We start from the raw sequence: 20,342 nt of genomic DNA on the forward strand, positions 1-20,342 counted from the left end.
CCCGCCGCAGCACCGCCCGCTGTTTACTAATAGGCGTCTCCATTTGCTGTGTGCCCTCGCCTGTTGACACCAACCGAACCCCGCCCCCTGCCCCCTGCCCCCTGCCCCTCCCCCGATGCAGCAATCAATAATATTTTTATATAGTGTCGCGCTTTGTCTAATACTCCGGCTGCAATATTTTCGGCTGCTGACTTTTGACTATGGCTTTTCCATTTTCTAGTTTTCCCTTTTACAGGCAATTTATGACCCCACCCACACACAGCAAACATAACGGCAAATTCTGAATAGAGTGTGACGTATTTAGTCGTGTAGTCCGGCAGCTGAGACCTGTGGCAAGCGTTAGAGATGTGCGCGTGATTAGCCACGCGACAGAAAGTGCTCGTGTTTTGGTTTGAAAACTCGTGCTTGGGTCCTGTTGAGCACAGGCTGAAGTTGAGTGCGATGCGACTTAAAAAGCACATGCAACATTGTCTTTTATATAATCGGATTATAGGAGATTGAAAAATATAAATAAAATTCAAAGTAAACATATCTTATAGGCATTCGATTTTTGAATTGGCCTTAGGTCTGGGTGTTTTTGTGCCTTATCTATTTATTAAAATCTTATAAAAATAGGAATCTGCTCCCTAAATCCAAAAAACGATCGTAATTTTAATTATTATTTTAGTTTAGTTAGAAATTATGAACGTCTATCTTGACAAAAAGGTGTCTTATTCGTTTTTCTGAATTTTATTTTCAAAGGGCATAGCAAAAGTTAAGCAACATGTTAACCCAACAATATTTTTGATTATTATTAACTTTATTATTCTTTATTGCTATCAAATATCCAGCATGCGTGTCATAGAGTTTCGTGTTGAATTCATACAAATTTAGACTTCATTTTCAAAGGGAATTTCATTTGCTGGAAATTATGTATCACTTTTTTATAAATGACATATTTGACAGACAATGAGAACAATATTAAAAAATTAATTCACGGGAGGAAAAATTTCAAAATATATTTAATATTTGATTTTAATTTAAACAAAGAATGAAAGTATAAAAATATGCTTTGTAACATCAAAAGTATTTGAGAAGAGAAGTTGATGAGAAAATACTCAAAAATAAGAATTCACAATGAATATAGCCCAGACTCAGTCCAGTCCAACTGTTCCAACTGCACATTACGAGCATTCACTGTAGTAATTTGAAGAAAATCTTTAGCAAGCTATGCAGAAGAGTTGCTCAAGCGATTACAAAACTCTTCCAAATGACACAGGCTGACAAATTTGGACATGAATGATGTTGTGCAGAGGCGCAGGCTATTAAACAAAAATGCGGCAACTTAGTGCCTTGGTAAACTATACGCTCAGTCAATTATCTAGTCAATCGCATGATAAATGGGCCTGTGTCGCAGTTGACCCGCAGAGCCCGATCCTTGGGGACGAACGGGGACAACGACTCGTCACATTAGGCGGCAGCTCTCAACGGGCTCTGGAAAAAGGTTCGTTTTGGCTGGGATTTGGATTTGAGAATCTGAATATTCGGGGTTCGGGTCGCGTTTACCCTTTTTAAGTGCCAAATTACCTTTGCGCCGGGCATGGTCACTGTTGCATCATTCGCTTGATTAATTGCTCAGCCGTTGGCGCTTGGTCACGTGTCATGTGCCACACCGAGGTCTGCAACTGCCCCACCGTCGCACCGCCGCCCCGCCGGACTCGGCCTGCTGCATAGAGATTTTTGCGCCAAATTAATGTTGACATTTATAATAAATTTACAAATTGAAAATGAACATTTGCATTTAATGCGACTCGATGGCGACTCGCCTGTCAAACAAATGCAAAATTGAAATTTGTCTCTCTGTCAGCCTGATAGCCCCCCCCCCCTCTCCACACACACACACACCCGCTCCTCTACCAGTCCCTGGGTGCTGTGCACATGCCCATAAAGGCGCAGCGAACTGGAAAATTATTTGGTCATTATGTCAATTTAGTGGGTGCGAGTGTAAAGTGACCCAATCCAAGAAGTGCCAGGACGCATTGTAAAATTAATTAAATTTGCCATTTGGTTTTGTTGTTGTTGCTGTTGTTGTTGCTGTTGTATCGCTGCTGCCATTAAACATTTATGCATATTGCATTTTCAATTGCATTTCGAACAGTTCACAAGTGAAATACTATCGCAATGATATACGGAATAAGCTCTTTAAATTGAACAGTTGCCAGCAATAAAATGCTGCCACACGATTTCCTCCAAAAACAACACACACCTACCTGTACACCTGCACACCTGCAAATGGAATGTGTGTCTCTCCCTCTCTCTCCCCGCAGCTGCTCAGTCACTTGGCCATTAGCCAATGGCAACATCCGCTTCCGTTAACAAATTCGCGCTGCATTGACGGCAATTGTCATCCCACTCGGCTCCAGTTGGCAGCATTTTGTGTCCAACTCGCAAACAGTTGCTTGAGTTTTGATCGCAGACTCAAGTCTAATATGATATGTTAGGGTAGCCGCCCAGTCGGGCCAGTTGGGCCAGTTGGGCCAGCCTATTGCCTTGCCGCATTACAGGAAAACACATTTCAATTTTCCACATGGGAAATGCTGCTCGCCGAACCAATTTATGATATCCGCTAAAGTGGCAAAAGGGGAAATAAACAAAAAAAAAACCAACTGCAAAATGGAAAAACAGTCAACAGACTTGCGGGGCGGACGCCAGGCACCACTGCAGGGGCGTGGCCGCCAAGCGCTGACAGCACATAAAAAATATACATACATACATACATATGTATATATGTATGTATGTATATAATAGGATTGACAAGAATGCGTTGCCATAATAAAAGTTTTGTTCCCGAATTTCGTATGCGCTGCAAGGAAAATGATGCAAAAATCAAAAGTTTGCAGCTTTAGCTCTTTATTTAACCAACTTATACTAATGTAATTATCGGTATTCATTGTTTTTGTAATCAAGCTGATGCGACAAATGCCCTGTCACAACTTTGATGCCTACATAATTTGAATGTCAATAATAATAATAATAATGAAAAGTTTGAGCACTGCGCATTTCATGCCAGCGAATACCTTTGGGTGCATCTATTACAGCGAAATCCCACGCTCAATATTGTTGTCGGTGTGCATAAAAAATATTGAGCAATATTTACATACATATATCGCATGCATACATTATGCGTGCGTATCTATGTGGTCACACACGTGTGTGTGTGTGTGTGTGTGTGTATGTGTTTGTGGAGCGCAAAAAACTGGCATAAATAAGTTGCAAATAAAGCGTAGCCTATTGGTAATAATTTTACAATTTATGTTTATTTACAATTACAGTTTATTTGCCAGTGCGCCACACAGAAACGAAAATATTAACATACGCCCACGCAGCCGAGCCGACCAGCTCGCAGTTGCAGCTGAATATTCGTATATGTATATTTTTATTCAATTTCGATTACCTAAAGATATATACTCTGCACTGGAGCTTACAAATTCGATTAAGAATGCGCGTCATATTCGGAAATTGTTCAACACAGCAAGAGCGCAACAAATGGGACTTTTTTTTGGCGATAACATTTTAATTTTAAAGAGCATGATTTTAAAGCTATTTATCTGTTTATTAAATGTAACTTAACATTCCATTCACTTTACATTTGCCCTATTGCTCATGTGTATATTTTCTCTGCCGGCCTGGCAACACTTGCGCTGCAGTGTTGTAAAATGGCACTTAAGCTTGGAACTCGCTTCGTACTACAACACTTGTGCATTTGTAAAGTGCATGGTGCACGTGCTGTGGTTTAGTCTAGAAAACATAAATTTTCCGCACAGGGGACGATTAAAGCCTTCACCAGGACTACAGCTGGAATAATTCACAATTGCAATCAATTCAAATCGTAGTTTGCATTATGAGTGCACCAGGCAATGTTTTGTCCAATTTCTGCGCGTAAGTGTCCAACGCTTGACTGCTCCATACCTCTAACAGCATGCCAATCCTCAATGGTAATTAGGATCTGCCAGGCCGCACTGCGTGACGAGCAGCAGCCCGAAACGGTCGCGGGAGCGCGCATGTGCACCGCCGGCATATGCGCGCAGTCTGGCAACGCCGGCGTGCGTGCAATTGTTGTGGAAGGGTAAGCGTCTGTATCGAAGTGCACAACTTGCGGACTTACGCCTTGTCTCTCTCTCTGTGTGTGTGTGTTTGTGTGTTGTTCAATTAGGCTTGATGAGCATATTGGGGAGGATACAGAGCAGGACGGATCTGAGCTCAGTATTATGAGCATTTCGAGCACACTTTCCAGCGAGCCAGAGGAACTGGGCGATCTGAGCTCGCTAAGCGATCTCGAAGATAATCAGCTGTACTCCACAAATCAAATGGCTGACCACGAATCGGAAGGGGATGTAGATGTTGACGGCCTGGGTGAGCATATGGATATGACGGCATCAATGCCCGGCTCAATTATTGAGCCAATGACTGAAGCAATGCTTGAGCCAATGTCCGAGCAACTAATCGATCAGGTGATCGAGACAATCCGTGAGCAAATGGCCGAGCAAATGCAACAGGCACAGCCACAGGTACAGCCAGAGCCACAGTCTGCGCCGCTGCCGAATATAGACTTGGGCTCCTTTAGGACGGACTGGCCAACGGTGGAGAGCATACTGCATCTGTACGAACAACGATTCGATGAGCTGGTCAGAGTTTGGGATCTGCTAAAGACAATCATTCTATTATTAACCAATCCAACGCTTGTGCCAGCCGCCGAGCCGATGACCCTGCCGCGTTCCGTGGCTGTGGCAGTGCCCGCGCTGCAGCCGCAGCCGCAGCTCCTCTCGCTGCCGCTGCCACCGAATGCCAACTTGCAGTCTATTTGGTCCGAGTGGCCGGTGATACAGAACATATTGGATCCACAGCGGAACATGAGCTGGACCGCGTACCAGCAGCAAATGGAGGAGTTCATCCACGTTGCCGAAATATTTGCCGAACTAATACAGTACGAGCTGATTGGCCATAACTTTTTATAGGTCGTTTTTTTTTCAATTTGAAAGTCCAATATTTTGTACAATTTACAGTCAATCAATTCATAATTATTTGATGCAAAGACGACCTACTTTTTATTCGCATACATTTGTACTTTCAATTGAATAATTCTTCAATAATTCTTATTGTAACTTTTTGTATTTATATTCGAGTCAATTTTTAAGAACCATTTGTAATCATATTGTATCCGTTTAATATCAATTTGTAATGAAAATATGTTTTTTTTTTTTTTTTTGCTCTTTATGTACTTTGAGTTCAACTCTGCTTTATGCCTTTTTATAGGTATTTATGGCCATTTGTAATTGATAAAATTCCAGTCGTAATTCAAAAGACTTTTTAACGAGCTTATGTAATTGAATTGAATTGAATTTCACTAAATCTGAACTTCAACGACATTTTTATGCACTCTATGCCGGTAAAATTATGAACAACGATTAAAATAAAATATGGAATTCAATAATTTACTTTTCCTTGTTGTGCGACTTGTCCGAGAGGAGTGTGTGTGTGTGTGTGTGTGGGGGGGTCACATGCGCATAATAAATGTTTATTAATTATATTTATAAACAAACGGCAATTGGGCACCATTTGTGCGCATTTTATTTATTTATGCTATTAAACATTGCGCACGCTTTTGCTGGCCATCTCCGCGCGCGGCATTAATTCAGCTTTGCATTCAACAATTTTATTATTGAATTTTAATTAATTCAACAAACAACGCACAACAAGAAATGCCAAAAACAAATAAAACATTTCTCATCTGCGCTACACGGCGCCAATTGTTCTACGCACTCGATAAATGCCTCACTTTTTGCCAAATAATCTACTTTTTATAATGTAAACATTTTGTTTATATTGTTTTGAATTTTTTGGGAAATATATTGTCATCTTTTATATTATTAAATTTAATTTAGTTAGACATCTTAATTTTTTTACTTATTATTTTCAATATAGACATTTAGTATGTCCATATTTGATTTTATTTTTCAAAATATTTAGTATGATTTCAATCAATTTAAGTTTTGGGACTATTTAGATTATTTAAAATTATATTTCTATGTACTTTAATTTGATGCATTGATAAATATCCATTTTTTTTCCATTAAAATATTTAGTTATATTTGTTTTCGAAATATTTTGTCATGCTATAAATTTTTAAACCAAATTTAGTTTAGAAATTTGAAACTGCTTACTATTTAAATTGATATTTATATATATTTTCTCTGAAACATAATTGCAACATTTACAAATTCTGTCGGCCATTTAATTTATATTTTGCACATATTTGTTTTTAATGAATTTATATTTATTGAAATTCTATTAATTTGATTTAAATAGTATTCAAATTAAAATTAAAATAATGTCTTCATCAAATTTTGTCTTCCGTCTATTGACTCATGTTTGGAATTGTACTATAAATAATATTTATATATTATTTAGGCATATTCACACTTGTTTTTATTTAAGTATATTTATAAAAATTGGTTATTTGACTTACATTTATTGCAACAATTCAATTATGTTGCTTTGATTAAGTTTTGGAGCCAAGTATTTAATATGCACTTTCGCATTTTCGCATTTTCCTGTTTTTGTTTTTTGTTTAATCTTGCGGTCCTTTGTTGCTTACAGAATAATGTTAATGATTATTATGTTCTTTTATGCCGATTTGCATTAAGCGCTTTGCGCAGCCAAGCGTGTCGGCAGAATTGATATGCCCGCGGCACGCCTTCGCCGCGCCCATAAATTGCCGTTATGGATATGTGGTAAAAAACAAGCAAACACACAAACAAACAAACTCAAAACAGCACAAAGACAAAAATCATAAAAAATGGAAGAGATACCGAACGGAGCTTGTAATGAGCGCGAGGGAGAGTGAGGGGGAGAGAGAGGGAGACAGTGCTGTAATTGATATTTACTTTATGAGCGAGCGCACACAACGAGATTGAAACTGTAAACATTCTTTACATTCATACGTCCAGTTACTACTGTTGTATATATATATGTGTGTGTGTGTGTGTGTGTGTGTGCAGTATGTATTTACTTTTATGAGTCCTGTCCAATTGGTGCGCCTCAGGGATATCAAAATTAATATAATAATTACTGCAAAAATGTTTATTAATTCGTTTTCAAAATGAATACCAAACTAGGCAGAGAGCTCGACTAGTAGATATCCTGGAGCTCCGCCTCAAGCTGACCTGTATGTAATCTGTATGTGCTCTCATAGTTGATATAAGGTAGTCTTTAGTATATATACATTTATATATAAAACTGATCTGATTTGATCTGCCTGACGCTGAAGGTGTGCAACTTTTCCAAGACAGTGTTTGGGAAATTCCATTCGTAGTTGACTTCAAATTCATTCTAAAAAACCTTTGCTCATTTAATTCATTTGGGACGTGTTTCACACTGTCCGCTGAATCCAACCCACTTGCATTTTAAAATGCTGGTCAAAGTTTGTGTGAATGATTATTTACTTTTCGGCTTCAAGCTTCACAGCACGCACTGGGCTTAAATGGCCGGAATATGTTGACTTCAATCGGCTCAAATTAACTTTCGAATATCTATACCAAATATAACTGGAGATAGTTCAAATGTGTTTTCGAAGGGCGGGAAATGGGCCTGAAAGTGATCTACGATCTAGGAAGTCTACTGCTTAAGGAATAACGAATATATTTCTTTTTCAATAATTTAAAGAATTCAGGTATATTATCAGCTATATATTTGAGTCCCAAGCTGTTGCATTTCACCACATAATGTGTGTGAGTTGGGGGTGTTGGGGGCTTGTGAATGCAGTTAACCAAAAAAGCTGTACTGCAGTAGATACGCGATGCTTAGCGGTCATTTTGCCCGCAGCATTCGCGCAGCATTCGTGCAGCTGGTGATTTTGCCTCGAAACGTGAATAATGTTGAAATTTAATTATACATAATTCAAACACAATTCGAAACGCTAAATCTGCGCTGCAAGCGCACCAGTGAACGACGAGCCAAGCCAGCAAGCCGCACTGAATTAGCACCAGCAACAGAAGCAGCATCAGCAGCATCAGCAGCATCAGTTGCAGCTGCAACATCAGCGGGCAGAGCGGTGGCAGCAACAGCGCGCCCATCATTTGCTCACACACTCTAATTAGTTAAGCGAAGCGTGCGAAGTGAGCAGCGTTTGGGAGGTCGGCGTGTGGTTGGCTGTGTGTGGGTGTGTGTGTGTGGGTGTGGGTGTGCTCCAGCGGTTGCATCTTTTGTTAGCACTCAACGTGTTGCCGGGGCAACAACGCGGGCGTAGTAAAAAATTTTTATGCGATTTTCCTTTTATTTGCACAATAATCATGACAACAACAACAACAACAACAACAGCGGCAATAAAGGAAGAGCAGCAGCAAATATAACGGCAAAAATAATGGCCATTTGCTCTGGCACGACATGCAGATAGCCTGTAGCAAGCACTGTGCTTATATGCCAAGTCAAAGCGCTTAACTAATATAACCAAAAAATGAGTGCACAAACAATTTCGATTGTGCCTTTAAGGAAATCAGTTAAAAAGCAATTCGAAGAGTTAACAAAGAGAATTAAACAGCAAATTTGCTGCATTCAACAAATATGCCTCACTTGTGTTAATTACAGGGTAGCAAATAACGCTACACGGCACTCGATTGGCCAAGCACGCTGCCTGGCACGGTTATATTTCAAAACTATGGCATGCTACGGCAGAGGGGTGTGTGTGTGTGGAGTGTGTGTGAGGAAGGGCTGTGGGCTGGGGGGTGGGGGTCAGGGTGTGCGGGTTTGGGTGTTGCTGGCTTTTTGTTGGCTGGGAATTGGATGCATGGGCATCTGCGTATCTGTATCTTTGCAACGGTAATTAAATTGCAGCTGCCTTTTGTTGCTGCCATTGCCGCAGTCGCAGTCGCTGCCGCCGTCGCTGCCACTGTCTCGGCTGCTGCCTCTCCGCATGAATCAAGCGCCCTCCTAAAAGTAGGCAATGCATTTTTTTGCTGCCTTTGGCAACGCTGCCAGCTGACTGCGCGCTGTATGTGTGTGTATGTATGCTTGGCGAATGGGCAAGCTGTGAGTTTTTTGTCAAAGTAAATCGAATTTGTAATGGCCAATTTTACACAAAAGAGCTAAGGGAAAGAGCGAGAGAGAGATTGAGAATGAAATTAATGTGAAAGAAGAGCGAAATGCTGAAGCTATGGTTTCCCACAGCTTAACGGTAGATTACGTGCGCATTTCTTAAATTCATCATAAAGAATGGGCAACCGTGTTTGAATGAATTTGCTAAAGCGTCAAGTTTTCAAGTGTGTGCGAAATGCTAATGAAAGCGATTTGAAGCAAATGTCCAGGCATTTACTGGCACACACATATACATACACATGTACACACACATACGCACAATGCATGTGCAAATGTGCATATGTAAAATTTGGCAAAATTTCCAGTGTTTATCTTGGCGAATTGCACTTGAGATTTGTACTAATGGACACAGTGAACTTATTGCCAAGCTCTGCTCATTCTCTCTCCCTCTCTTTGTCTTCCGCTAGACTTGGTCACATTGTTGGTTGGCTGCCAAATCAGTCAGGTCAATTGCCCAAGCTAGCAGCATCATTATGATAATTATCATCATCTATCTACAGTGGAAACTGGTGAAAGAAAATTTGAAAATTAAAAAAAAAGTCTCGCCTAAAGAGTTAATGCCCAGCAATGGAAATAATCAAAATTATGTTTAGCCAAAGCAGCTGCAAGGCGAGCAAATTAGAGCCAAATGCAACAAGAATGCAACAGCAGCAGAGAGACAATTCCACAGTGCAAGGATATAAGCAATGCGAGTCAAGCAAGCTTACTGCCAACATTTGAACAGTCAGACAATGTAATGCCAGCTGCGGCTAGTGGGTTGGGCAAAATGGAGCTTAGGGGCTGGCAGCAAAGAAGATGATTTTGTGGGCGAGGCTGGTAGCCACAGCTACTTAGAATTGCCGCAAGCTGTTGACAGCAGTTGGCCAACTGTAAAACCAGCAGCTGGTCAGGCCAGGGACGACAGAGAGTGACAAGAGCAGAGAGGGTAGCGGGCCGCAGCGGGGGAAAATTGCAACTCAGCTTGACTTGATCGGGCTGTAAACCAACGAGTGTTAAGCATTTTAATTGCTGGCATTAATTTAGACATGGCTGAAACACTTGATGTTGCAAGCATTATTGTTGCTTCTTGCCAATGCACCTGCAAGCAGTTTGTTAAAGCGAATACGAATACGAATACGAATACAGATACGAATACAAATACGAATATGATTACGATTACTTAAAACAATGCGTAATCAAAAGTGCATGGACATAATAAATAATTGCTGTATGCATTTATGGAGCACCCAGCTTAACGGTCCGACAGACAAAGGCGATTCGGCCGGCAGACCTTCAGACCTTCAGACCAGCAGACAGACGGACAGACGGACAGAGGGAAAGTCGGTGACTCGCAGCAGCAGCTGCTGCATTTGTCTCACATCGTTGGCATTTAATTAAAATGCATGCAATTCATGCAAAACAATTGACGGGTATACAAGTTTTCTCTCACAGGCTGGCTCGATCTAAAGATACAAATTTCGTTTAATAGATCCAAAGTAAACAATGTCTCCTGTTGTCACCATAAACGTTGGCAATATAATAATATACATGTGAACATTAATACAAATTACGGAGAATTGTCCAGCTGTAAGCTGAAGCGACTTTAGCCGGTGGCTTAGACCTATCATAATAGAGAAATAAAAGCTTTGATAGCATAGGAGAAATTAATAACTAAAACCGTCGCTACGATTAATTACTCTTTTCAAGCGCTCAAGCATTGATTGGTGTCAGCTTTTAATTATCCAGTTTGTCGGGTCATTTAAAGCGCATTTGCGATTCGGTTTGGCTTTTGCTCTATGCCTGAAAGTGCCGCAGTCATCATATTAGAACGCAATTATACAATTGCAAGGACGCAAACGCCTCGCAGCCCATTGCAGGGCCTGTTGCCTGTCGCGTGCATAATTTATTATATCACACACTCGCACACACACACACACACTTACATATATGCAGGTAGTTTGTAATATATTTACGCATGTGTGTATATTTTATATGTATACATTGTCTAAGCGCTGCCACGCCCATTGCTTGCATCGATGCATTCGGTTGGCATTTACAATTTATTACGCATACGACCTGTTGGGTGTGCTATTGAAATCGAGTTGGGCGGTGCCGCTGGCCGCTAGGTGGCGGCTGCAATACTGAGCCGATTAATATGGCCGCCCAAAAGCAGGCAACACATTTGAACAAAGCCTAAAAAGTGAAGTTGCACTAAAGCTGGCGCCAGGACGCGGCAACTTTGGCTTTTGTTCGGTCCTCGGCTAATGGCATCGCCAGCCTATAAATGTTGAGTTGTCCTTGGCTGAAAGTGCAGGGCATACTCTACCTCTGGCCCCGACGTCTGGCTGCTACAGTCAGGCGCCGGCTTCAACTCTTGCCTTGGCCAAAAAGAGTTTTTATAAAAACTTAGAATCGACAGGTTCGTGCGTCCTCTCCAACACCCTCCACTTCGCCGTCTTCGTCGGCAGCGCCTTTGTGCAACTTGACAAACTAAAATGAAAAAAGTTTCCGATGCCGTTGTGTTGCAAGCGGCGCCTTTTTCAATATCCTTTTGCCAGTTTTACCGCAGGAGTCGACAAGCGTCAAGCGGCCCAAAACGTTGCAGGCAACCCAGGGCTTGACATATTGATTTTGCCATGCCTAAGTCTGTGCCCCTGCCCCAAGAGTGTCTGGCTGAGTTTCTGAGTGTGTGTGTGTGTCTGAGTGTGTGTGTCTGTAGCGGAGGCAGGACAATAAAATTTAAGCTAGCCAAGAAAATGCTGATGCCGCTGGCAGCCAGTTAAGTGAAGTCAAGGTGAATCTGCAAATCTATGGCAACCTCTTGCAGGACCAACCTATGAGTGGGTCAGAGGAGGAGGAGGTCAAGCAGCCAGCTGCCAAAAAAATGAAACAGAAAGGGCACGAAAATTTTTAAATAATACAAATTAAAGGCGAATGGAAATTCTTCAAGCCAGAATCCTAAACACTTTAATAAATAAATTCGATAAGAATATTATGCCCAGTTTTTTATTAACCATTAACCGGACCTCAAACACACTTATAAGTATTTTTAAATATATATATTTTTATATTTATATAAACATACATATTTATAAATTTATACTTTTATATATTTATATATGTATATATTTATACATTTTATATATCAATTTATATTTCTTATATTTTTATGAAATCGTTTTGGCTTAAAATAATGTTTACCTTTTGCCATATGAAATTCATTTTGCACAACTTTTCAGCCCTTGACATTTCCTTATATAAAAAATTGATGTATTTAAATAAAGACAAAAATATGCAGATTTATATATGAAAGTTAATTTATGATAAGGTGAACATTAAATTTATTAATGCAAATCAAAAGAGATTTCAAGAGGCAAAATCTGTGGAAAACCAAGTTTATGCAAGGCATAAAATGTTTATAATCAAATATACATATTTAATACTTGAGTACATATTGACATACTATAATTTCGTTTTAGTTAGATGATTAGCTTCGGCTTGTTTGGACAGTTATATAAAACATATTTACTTACTCAAAAAGTCTTAATAGCTAGTCTAGGGTCCACTCGGCGATATCTATCTTCATAAAAACCCAACTACAGTTGTTATTGATACAACGACACGAACGAAGAGCACATTAAAGAGGAAGTTAAGGTAAGATTTATCGCTAGAAATATTTGTAGAATCATTTTGTTACAGCAGAGAGTAAGCCCTGCCTCGGTCTGCTTTGTTTTTGGAGAAGAAAAGTTCTACGAAATACCCGATCTCGGTGTGAGTTGTGGTCCGTGCTTCACTTGTAGATCGCCTATCTGCAAGCGATTCCAGAAATGTATCTTCAAAGCTGCCAATTTTAAGCATATTTTTTTTGCAATCTTAGTTCGTGATCTCCCAATGGGCTATAAGTCAGCTGTTGTTTGTGAATCTTCTACCAATAGTTGTGCTCTTTCGGCTGGCGACGCAAATGTTGACCTTTGTTGGGGTCACACGTTTCGGGGCAATCGCATGAAACCAGTTTTATATTATTATTTTGTCAGTTGGCAACGCTTTATTGGCCCGTCGCGACGCCGATCTGTTCTGGCCGCCATTAATTTTGGGCCATGACAGGCCCAAAGCAAAGAAACAGCAACAACAACGAGAATAACAACAATAAATAGCTGCAAGAAACTAAACAGCGAGCGGGTTCAACTCCCCAGCGAATCTGGTTGGCGTCTCGCCATTTATGCGTAATTTGCCAATTTACACAAATTCTTTTTTTGGCCTTATTGAATAAGTGGGCCGAAATGCCGAAAACACAAACTTTTGCGTGCCTGGGCCCGGGCTGGCAGCCTTTTGGAGGCGTCGGCGTCGGCGTCGGCGTTCCGTTTCACGTTCACGTTCACGTTCACGTTTACGGTTACGGGTTCATGAGCGCCAGACATCCTTGAACTTGCCACGGCCAGGATATCATGTTCGCATATTTTGTCTGCATTTTATTTATATAAACTGTAAGCCAAGTCGTTGACTTGTGCTTGGCCAAAGCCAACAACTCCAGCTATGACACCGGCTGTGGCAACGGCTGTGACTGCGGCTCCAACTGCGACTTGGGCTGTGGCTGCGACTGCGGCACGGGTTATCAATTGTTTCCACACACACACACACACACACACACTCTTGGGTTCACTGGCATCCACGCGGCGGACCACGCAATCAGCCATAAGTTATGCCCAGGAATTAAAAGAAAATTTAAGAGCGCCCTGAGAATGTCGCGCCTGAGATGTTTATCTGAATTTAAACTCGCTCTGCTCGCCTTGGCTTGCCTTCATTTAAGAGTTCGCGTTCGGGTTGGGTTATAGCTATGGCAACCGGGAAATGTGGCAAGAGTTTAAATACTTTTCATATATTTTTTCTATTTATATTTATTTTAATTATATATAAGTCCTATTTATTGCACATCCATTTTTCAGCACTGATTACATTAAGCTATAAATCTAGCCTTTATTTAGCGTTACGGCTGCAACCGTACTTTTTTTTTGTTAGCTTGGGCTCAACCCAAGCGACCAAATGAAGGAAATTGTATTTTTTGCTCAGGTCAACTTTTCTTTTAGCAGTTTTTACAGTTAACCGTTTATTTTTTACACATGATTTTACATACGTACATATAAATTTGGTAAAATCTTAGCAAATTTTTGATAATTGTAAAAACAAAGTTTACCATTAGGCAAAAATTATTTGTATCAATTGATGATACCCTCAATGAATTGTTTTAATTAAATATATATATATATATATTGTGCTATATATATATTTTTAATATTTATAAGGTTCCTTTTAATGTCCTTTCACAATTGAATAGTTTTGGCTGTACTTCTTTGCTTAGGCATGCAATTTTTACTTAAGTTTGATTAACTAAAAATCAAATTCAAACAAACATCTATACAAAATTCTATACATTTACACTGAAAAATGAAAAAAAAAATATGCATAAATAAATAAAGTTAATAAATATCTAATTTTGGATTTGGCGACCTTTCCATTTTATCATTATTTGTTTGGCTGGCTCGAGGTGCGGGGCTTTATTATTGCAGACAAAATGAAAACGCAATTTTGTTAGAATATAACCAATATATTTCGCCTGAAGTTCGGCAACCGTCTTTAGGGCAATTGTGTTACACGTCTGCGCTCTTTGACGTGCAGGTTGATATTTGTTAATAAATATCAATACAAAATTCTTTACATATTTAATTTCAATATTATTTATTTAAATTATAGGTATTTAGTTTCGTTTATGCTCCTTCCCACAAATTCCACTTCCCACAAACAAATCACTTGTTTTACTTTCAGCAATAAATTATTTTTTCTTAAATTTCTTTTTTATAAATCATCTGCTTAGTCATGCACATTTTCATATTTAACTTAAAAGCACTAAAAAAAAAATCACACAAATAAAAATTAAAGAAAATGTTTAAATAATTTTAAGAAATAATAAATAAATTTTTTTAAATAATTAACTTGGTTAACACACTAAAAAAAATATTTAAAAAATTGGTATAAAGTATAGTTAAAAAAAAAAAAACATTATACCCTTGTTACCTATATTCAATGGGTTCAGGGTATAAAAATATTTGTATAATTTAAATAAATATGAGAAACTATGAGTAAAATATTCTTTGAATATTCGGTTTCTCAGCAGCAGCGGAACGTTCGGCGACTGCTCCAGCCCCGTGTCAATGGCGTTGTGGCAGATCTCGCTGGGGCTCTGCTGCGCGCAGCTGACGCTGCCGACGCTGCCGCTGACGCTTGTGTATGTGACGGTGTCGCGTCTTCTGCTTCTTCTGTCTGCGCAACTTACCATTGGATCTGGTTCTAGACTTGGATGCGTTCCTGTGCCGCTTGGTGACTCGCTTCTGGGCGCCGCCGTTGTCCAGCATTTGACTTGTGGGCAGAGTGGGCGCAGGCAGATCCTCCGGATTCTCCAGATTGCGCCAGCGTCGCGTGCTGGTGCCATTGTTGGTGGTTGTTGTTGTGGTTGTCGTTGTTGTCGGGGTCGAGGTGGTGGTATAGGTGGGACTTGGCTGTGGCACCACAATTATATTATCCCTGGGCGGCTCCTGCGGAAACAGGCCGCGCCACAACATGAACTTCTTGAACAGATCTCGACCGCTGCCGTTGTCAGCTGTGGCATCGGACTGACCAGCACTGCGACCCATTGTCTGCGGCAGACGGTAGCCTGTGAAGAGAATAGGATACAATTGGCACTATCCGGCTGTATAAGTGTAGCCTATGCCGCACCAGTTCGTATTGCCCCACTGCCAGCCACGTGCAGGTGAAGCAGCAGCAGATGGTATAGGAAGAGATTGCCCAGCAGCAGCGTGACTGCTCCAGCTCCAGGTCCTGCTCCTGGTCCAGCTGCAGCTCTGGCTCGAGCTTTTGTTGGCATCGCCATCGTGTTTGGATTCTATCGCTGCGTTCTGTGCGAATGCTCGGCAGAGGAACGACTCTTTTATAGATGAGCGGGATGCAATTAAAAAGTTTCACCCGAAATCTAATTGCGGGATTGCGTGCATGACACGACGTCAACGATGGATGCCTTGACATGGTATCATTAGAAGCTTTGGGCTGGGCTATGGAGCTGCAGCGATGGCTGCCGGGCACGTAAATCAACAGAGAGTGTGTGCGAGTGTATCTATGAGTTGTTCGCACACACACACACACACACACACCACATACACAGAGTGAGTATCTGAGGCACAAGTGAAAGTTGTAGGCACAGTAAATCAAATCTAATAAACTCGACAATAAACATGCGCACATAAATCTCGGTAGGCGGCACGAACGAAAAACTGGCAAATCAAGTTGCAGGCCAAACAACTATGCACACACACACACTCACATACACTCACACACATGCACACGCATATGTACGCTCGCATTGTATCTGTGAGATACAATACTTATGGCTTGCTAAAGCAACAGCCCGAGCGTGTTGTATAAATAAATAAACGAATTTATGTTTTCACAGCCAGCCTCTGCCTTTTGTAGTTATGTGTGTGTGTGTGTGTGTGTGTGAATGTGTATGTGTAGCATATTTTTTATGCACATATTTATATTACATGACCACTTTTGCGGCCGAAGGATACGGCAGCCATATGCGGCAGATAGTGTCAGTGCGTGAGACACTCAGGCAAATAACTTTAACATAATTCACTTAAATCTTTTTGGTTTAATCTTGAAAGTGTTTCACACACACACACACACACACACACTCACAGGCACACACAGTCACCCAAGCACTAAGCGTTTCATTCACACAAACACACAGCCAGACAGACAGAGAGACAGATAGACTGACAGACGGACGGACAGACGGACAGACAGACGGACAGACAGACGGACGGACTGCAAGTCCTGACAGTCAAGTACATTGTATTCTTCACATATACCCATACAGATACACAAACACATAGACACACACATGCTTGGCCCCTTAACTGTAACTGTATCTGTATCTGCAGTAAAAATGTATCTGCTCCGTGTAGCTGTGTGTAACTTCAACTTTTGGCGCCAAAGTCAAAATGTTTTCTTGTAATTTCCGAAAGTGTTGTGTCAATAATCACCCAGACTTGATATGACCCTTAGCCCGAGGCATTCTGATTAACAAAACACAAGAAAATGAAAGAAATATTTTAGAAAATAGCTTTGAATGCATTACATAAACTCGTTTTTGGAAATGCCAACAAGAACGCCTGAGAGTTAAGTTCAAGATAAACTGGCGCCTCGAAGCAGATGCAAGTTGAGCGCAGCTCGAAAATTGCATATATCTAATCATAGCTGCCAGTTGTATATACATATATATCAAATATTTAATTTGTATATCAAATAGAAATGAGCTATAATTATTTGTATATAAGCTGGGTTTCGCATTGCAACAATTCACTTTCAACCTTTACAATTGCGCTCGTTCTACTGAAAATATTGCAAGCTGTGCACATTTTCATATAGAATATACGGGCTATATTTGTTATCTATCCACAATTTGGTTAGATAAATGCACAGGCTGGCCCAAGCTATGTACTGAGAGTGATTGCTAAGCCAAGAAAAGAATTTATATATGACTGCAGGTCAACTAATTACGGGGGGAAGGGGGTCTGGCTGAATGTTGAAATAATTGTAGATATGAAAAATATTGCTTTATAATAGAGTTGTGCAGTCAAGCGTAATGCACTTTATTTGAAATGCCTTTAATAATTTTCTTCGTTTAAATTTTATAATTTATATTTTTGGCTTTTGATTCGCTGCCATTGGAAGTTATCATCAAATGTGAAGCCTGTTTTTGTTGTTGTTGCTGATTTTGTGGTTGGCTGTTTGTGATAAAATCCAATTATAACATATTCTATTAACTTAAAAGCTTCTAATATTTATTTAATTTATTATTGTGGCTTGGCTCGTTGATGTGCGTGTTGTATTTGCAAATTCGGCTGTTGTTAGTTTTCCTGTCGAATTCCAGTTGCCAATTATGATGTTGTCGTTGTTATTGTTGGTGTTGATATTGACACACACACACACACACACACACACACATTAAGACACACTCACACACACTCTACACAAGTGCTGCCATCAATTAAGATGTCTTTTGGGAGCTATGCGTCTCCGTCTTCATCTGCATCCGCATTTAAGTCATCGTCATGGCAGCTCCGCAATTGCTGCGCCCTCTTTTGAAAATAGTTGACATATTACTGCCAGACTAAATGTCTAATTGCCTGACTGACTGGCTGTCAAATTGTCTGGCACATTGCATTTATCTGAATATCCATCTCCATTTCTAAGCATATTTCAATATTCAGCTGCACTTTTCGGCTCACCCGCCAGCTCAGTCCTCCTCATCCACATAAGTTAAATTTCAATTTATTAGTACTTCTTCGTCTTATTATAATTATTGTTGTTGTTGTTGTTGTTGTTATTGGTATTGTTGCTGTTCTCTGCTCTGATTGAATTATTATGCTAGCAAATTAAATCGATCTACTTAAAATTTGAGCGTAGTGCATTATAGCATTAAGCTACACAACATCGATGCTGACCGGCACAACAGGGCGTATGCTTTATAATTTCGATTGGCCTCCGTTTATATACGGAAAACATTCGTAAACTAAGCCTCAAAGACAAATATGCAGCAGCTTAGCTAATAAGCATTCAATTTATGCTAGAGTTTGTTAACAGATTGTGGTTTTTGGTACTCAGGTTAATATGCTAAGTGGAAATCGAAGATACAAATAACTATTGGCTTCTTCAAATCTCTGCCCAGAACTGAGCCAAGCCGAGCACAATGCATCAATATAACAATGCAACAATGCACGAAGTAGACAGCGTAAAGCACATTTGTATTGCAAATATATTCCCCAAATGCTCAAGAGCCAGAAATTTCCAGTACTGTCTTTTGGTTCATGTTCATTTAAGCATAGCTTAGTAGAATCGTCTTATTATTTATTTAATTATACCCTAAACCCATTGAGAATGGGTAAAACGGGTATATTGGTCCTGTGCAAATGTCTGTAACAGGCAGCAGGAACTATATCCGACCCCATAAAGTATATATATTCTTAATAAGCATCAATAGCCGAGTCGATCTAGCCATGTCCGTCCATTCGTCCGCCTGTCTGTCTGTTCGTCTGCTCGTCTGCCCGTCCATCCGTCCGTCCGTACGTATAATTTTGATAACTTGTTCCGTTTCCAGGCAATCGATAAGAAACAATATGTAATCCTCATTTTTTGAGTAAACCTCTTTGGTTGCAATGGTCATCAAATTTGACATGAAGCTTCTGGAATTGTATATGCAGGTCAAGTATTTTTCATTTAATGGCTACAGCTAAAAAAAAAAATCAAAATTAAACTTAATATATTACTTTTCTACTGGAAGGAGTTTTGCAAATTTCTTCTGAAAATATTCCTCTAAAAAATGCAGCTAAAAATCTTTTTTTGCTCAACTAAGAAATCCCCATATTTTTTTTTTACAGATTTTGCGCTGTTTTATTTGCTTCAAAAATAATTTACATAAAAAATACAAAAAAAAATAATATTACAGAAAATTAAAATAAATTATGGTCTAGAGTTGTGAGTCGAATCAGTAAATGCAATTCCTGGCCAGTTCTTTTCCAAATCCTTGTGCGTATCGGGCACGCGCTCACAGATACTGCACACGGCGAATGTTCTTGGCGAATGTCCTCAGGGGATTCCGCATTGGGAAGCCGTCGTTGACAGCTCCTGTGGCGACTGCGGCGACACCGGGCCGTTGCCTCAAGCGCTGGCCGAAGAGCTGGAAGCGTGAGTTGTTTATCTGCTGCGCGGCATTGTTGGCTGGCTCCTCGATCCCATCGTTGGCCTCTGGCTCCGGCTCCTGTTTGTCCATGGCCAGCGTGGCGTCGTCTTCGCCCTCCCGAATGGGCACCGCTGCAGTGCTGGCCGCCAGTTGCCTGAACATGCCCATATTGAGCGGCACATAGCCGACCGCATTGTTGCCCAGGGTGACGGGCACCAGAGGCATACCAGCACCCAGACCGCCGAGACCGCCGAAACCGCCGAGACCGCTGAGACCGCCAAGACCGCTGAGAGCGGCCAGACTGTTGATGCCGCTGATGGCACTGGCACCACCAAGGGCAGCAAGGCCGGCGCCAGAGACGGCCACGTCGCCGCCATAGAGGTCCTCAGCGTTCAAGTCGATCAGCTCGTAGGGCAGACCCAGGCCCGCATCCTGAGCAGCA

The 20,342-nt window shown here is 40.6% G+C and overlaps 1 protein-coding gene and 1 long non-coding RNA gene across 2 annotated transcripts; both read left to right on the forward strand.

Annotated features, from left to right (window-relative positions):
* Nucleotides 1-1,157: 1,157 nt before the first annotated feature.
* Nucleotides 1,158-1,767, forward strand: LOC135441185 (uncharacterized). Its single transcript, XR_010438418.1, has 2 exons — nucleotides 1,158-1,335; nucleotides 1,397-1,767. It is a non-coding gene; the product is annotated as an uncharacterized LOC135441185 (long non-coding RNA).
* A 1,995-nt stretch (nucleotides 1,768-3,762) lies between these two features.
* Nucleotides 3,763-5,035, forward strand: LOC135441161 (uncharacterized). Its single transcript, XM_064700657.1, has 3 exons — nucleotides 3,763-3,918; nucleotides 3,983-4,105; nucleotides 4,193-5,035. The coding sequence occupies exons 1-3, from the start codon at nucleotides 3,881-3,883 to the stop codon at nucleotides 4,992-4,994; spliced, it is 963 nt and encodes a 320-aa protein (XP_064556727.1). The 5' UTR covers nucleotides 3,763-3,880; the 3' UTR covers nucleotides 4,995-5,035.
* The last annotated feature ends 15,307 nt before the right edge of the window (nucleotides 5,036-20,342 follow it).

This window comes from Drosophila montana, unplaced genomic scaffold (assembly GCF_035044405.1).
Source record: "Drosophila montana isolate Dmon_TW-CO22-7 unplaced genomic scaffold, ASM3504440v1 contig_1853_1, whole genome shotgun sequence".
Taxonomy (NCBI): Eukaryota; Metazoa; Arthropoda; class Insecta; order Diptera; family Drosophilidae; genus Drosophila; species Drosophila montana.

Coding starts and splice junctions, on each gene's coding strand:
- LOC135441161 (XM_064700657.1), top strand. CDS start 3,881: ATGAGTGCACCAGGCAATGTTTTGTCCAATTTCTGCGC. Junction 3,919..3,982: donor GTTTTGTCCAATTTCTGCGC/GTAAGTGTCCAA, acceptor AATGGTAATTAG/GATCTGCCAGGCCGCACTGC. Junction 4,106..4,192: donor CGTGCAATTGTTGTGGAAGG/GTAAGCGTCTGT, acceptor TTGTTCAATTAG/GCTTGATGAGCATATTGGGG.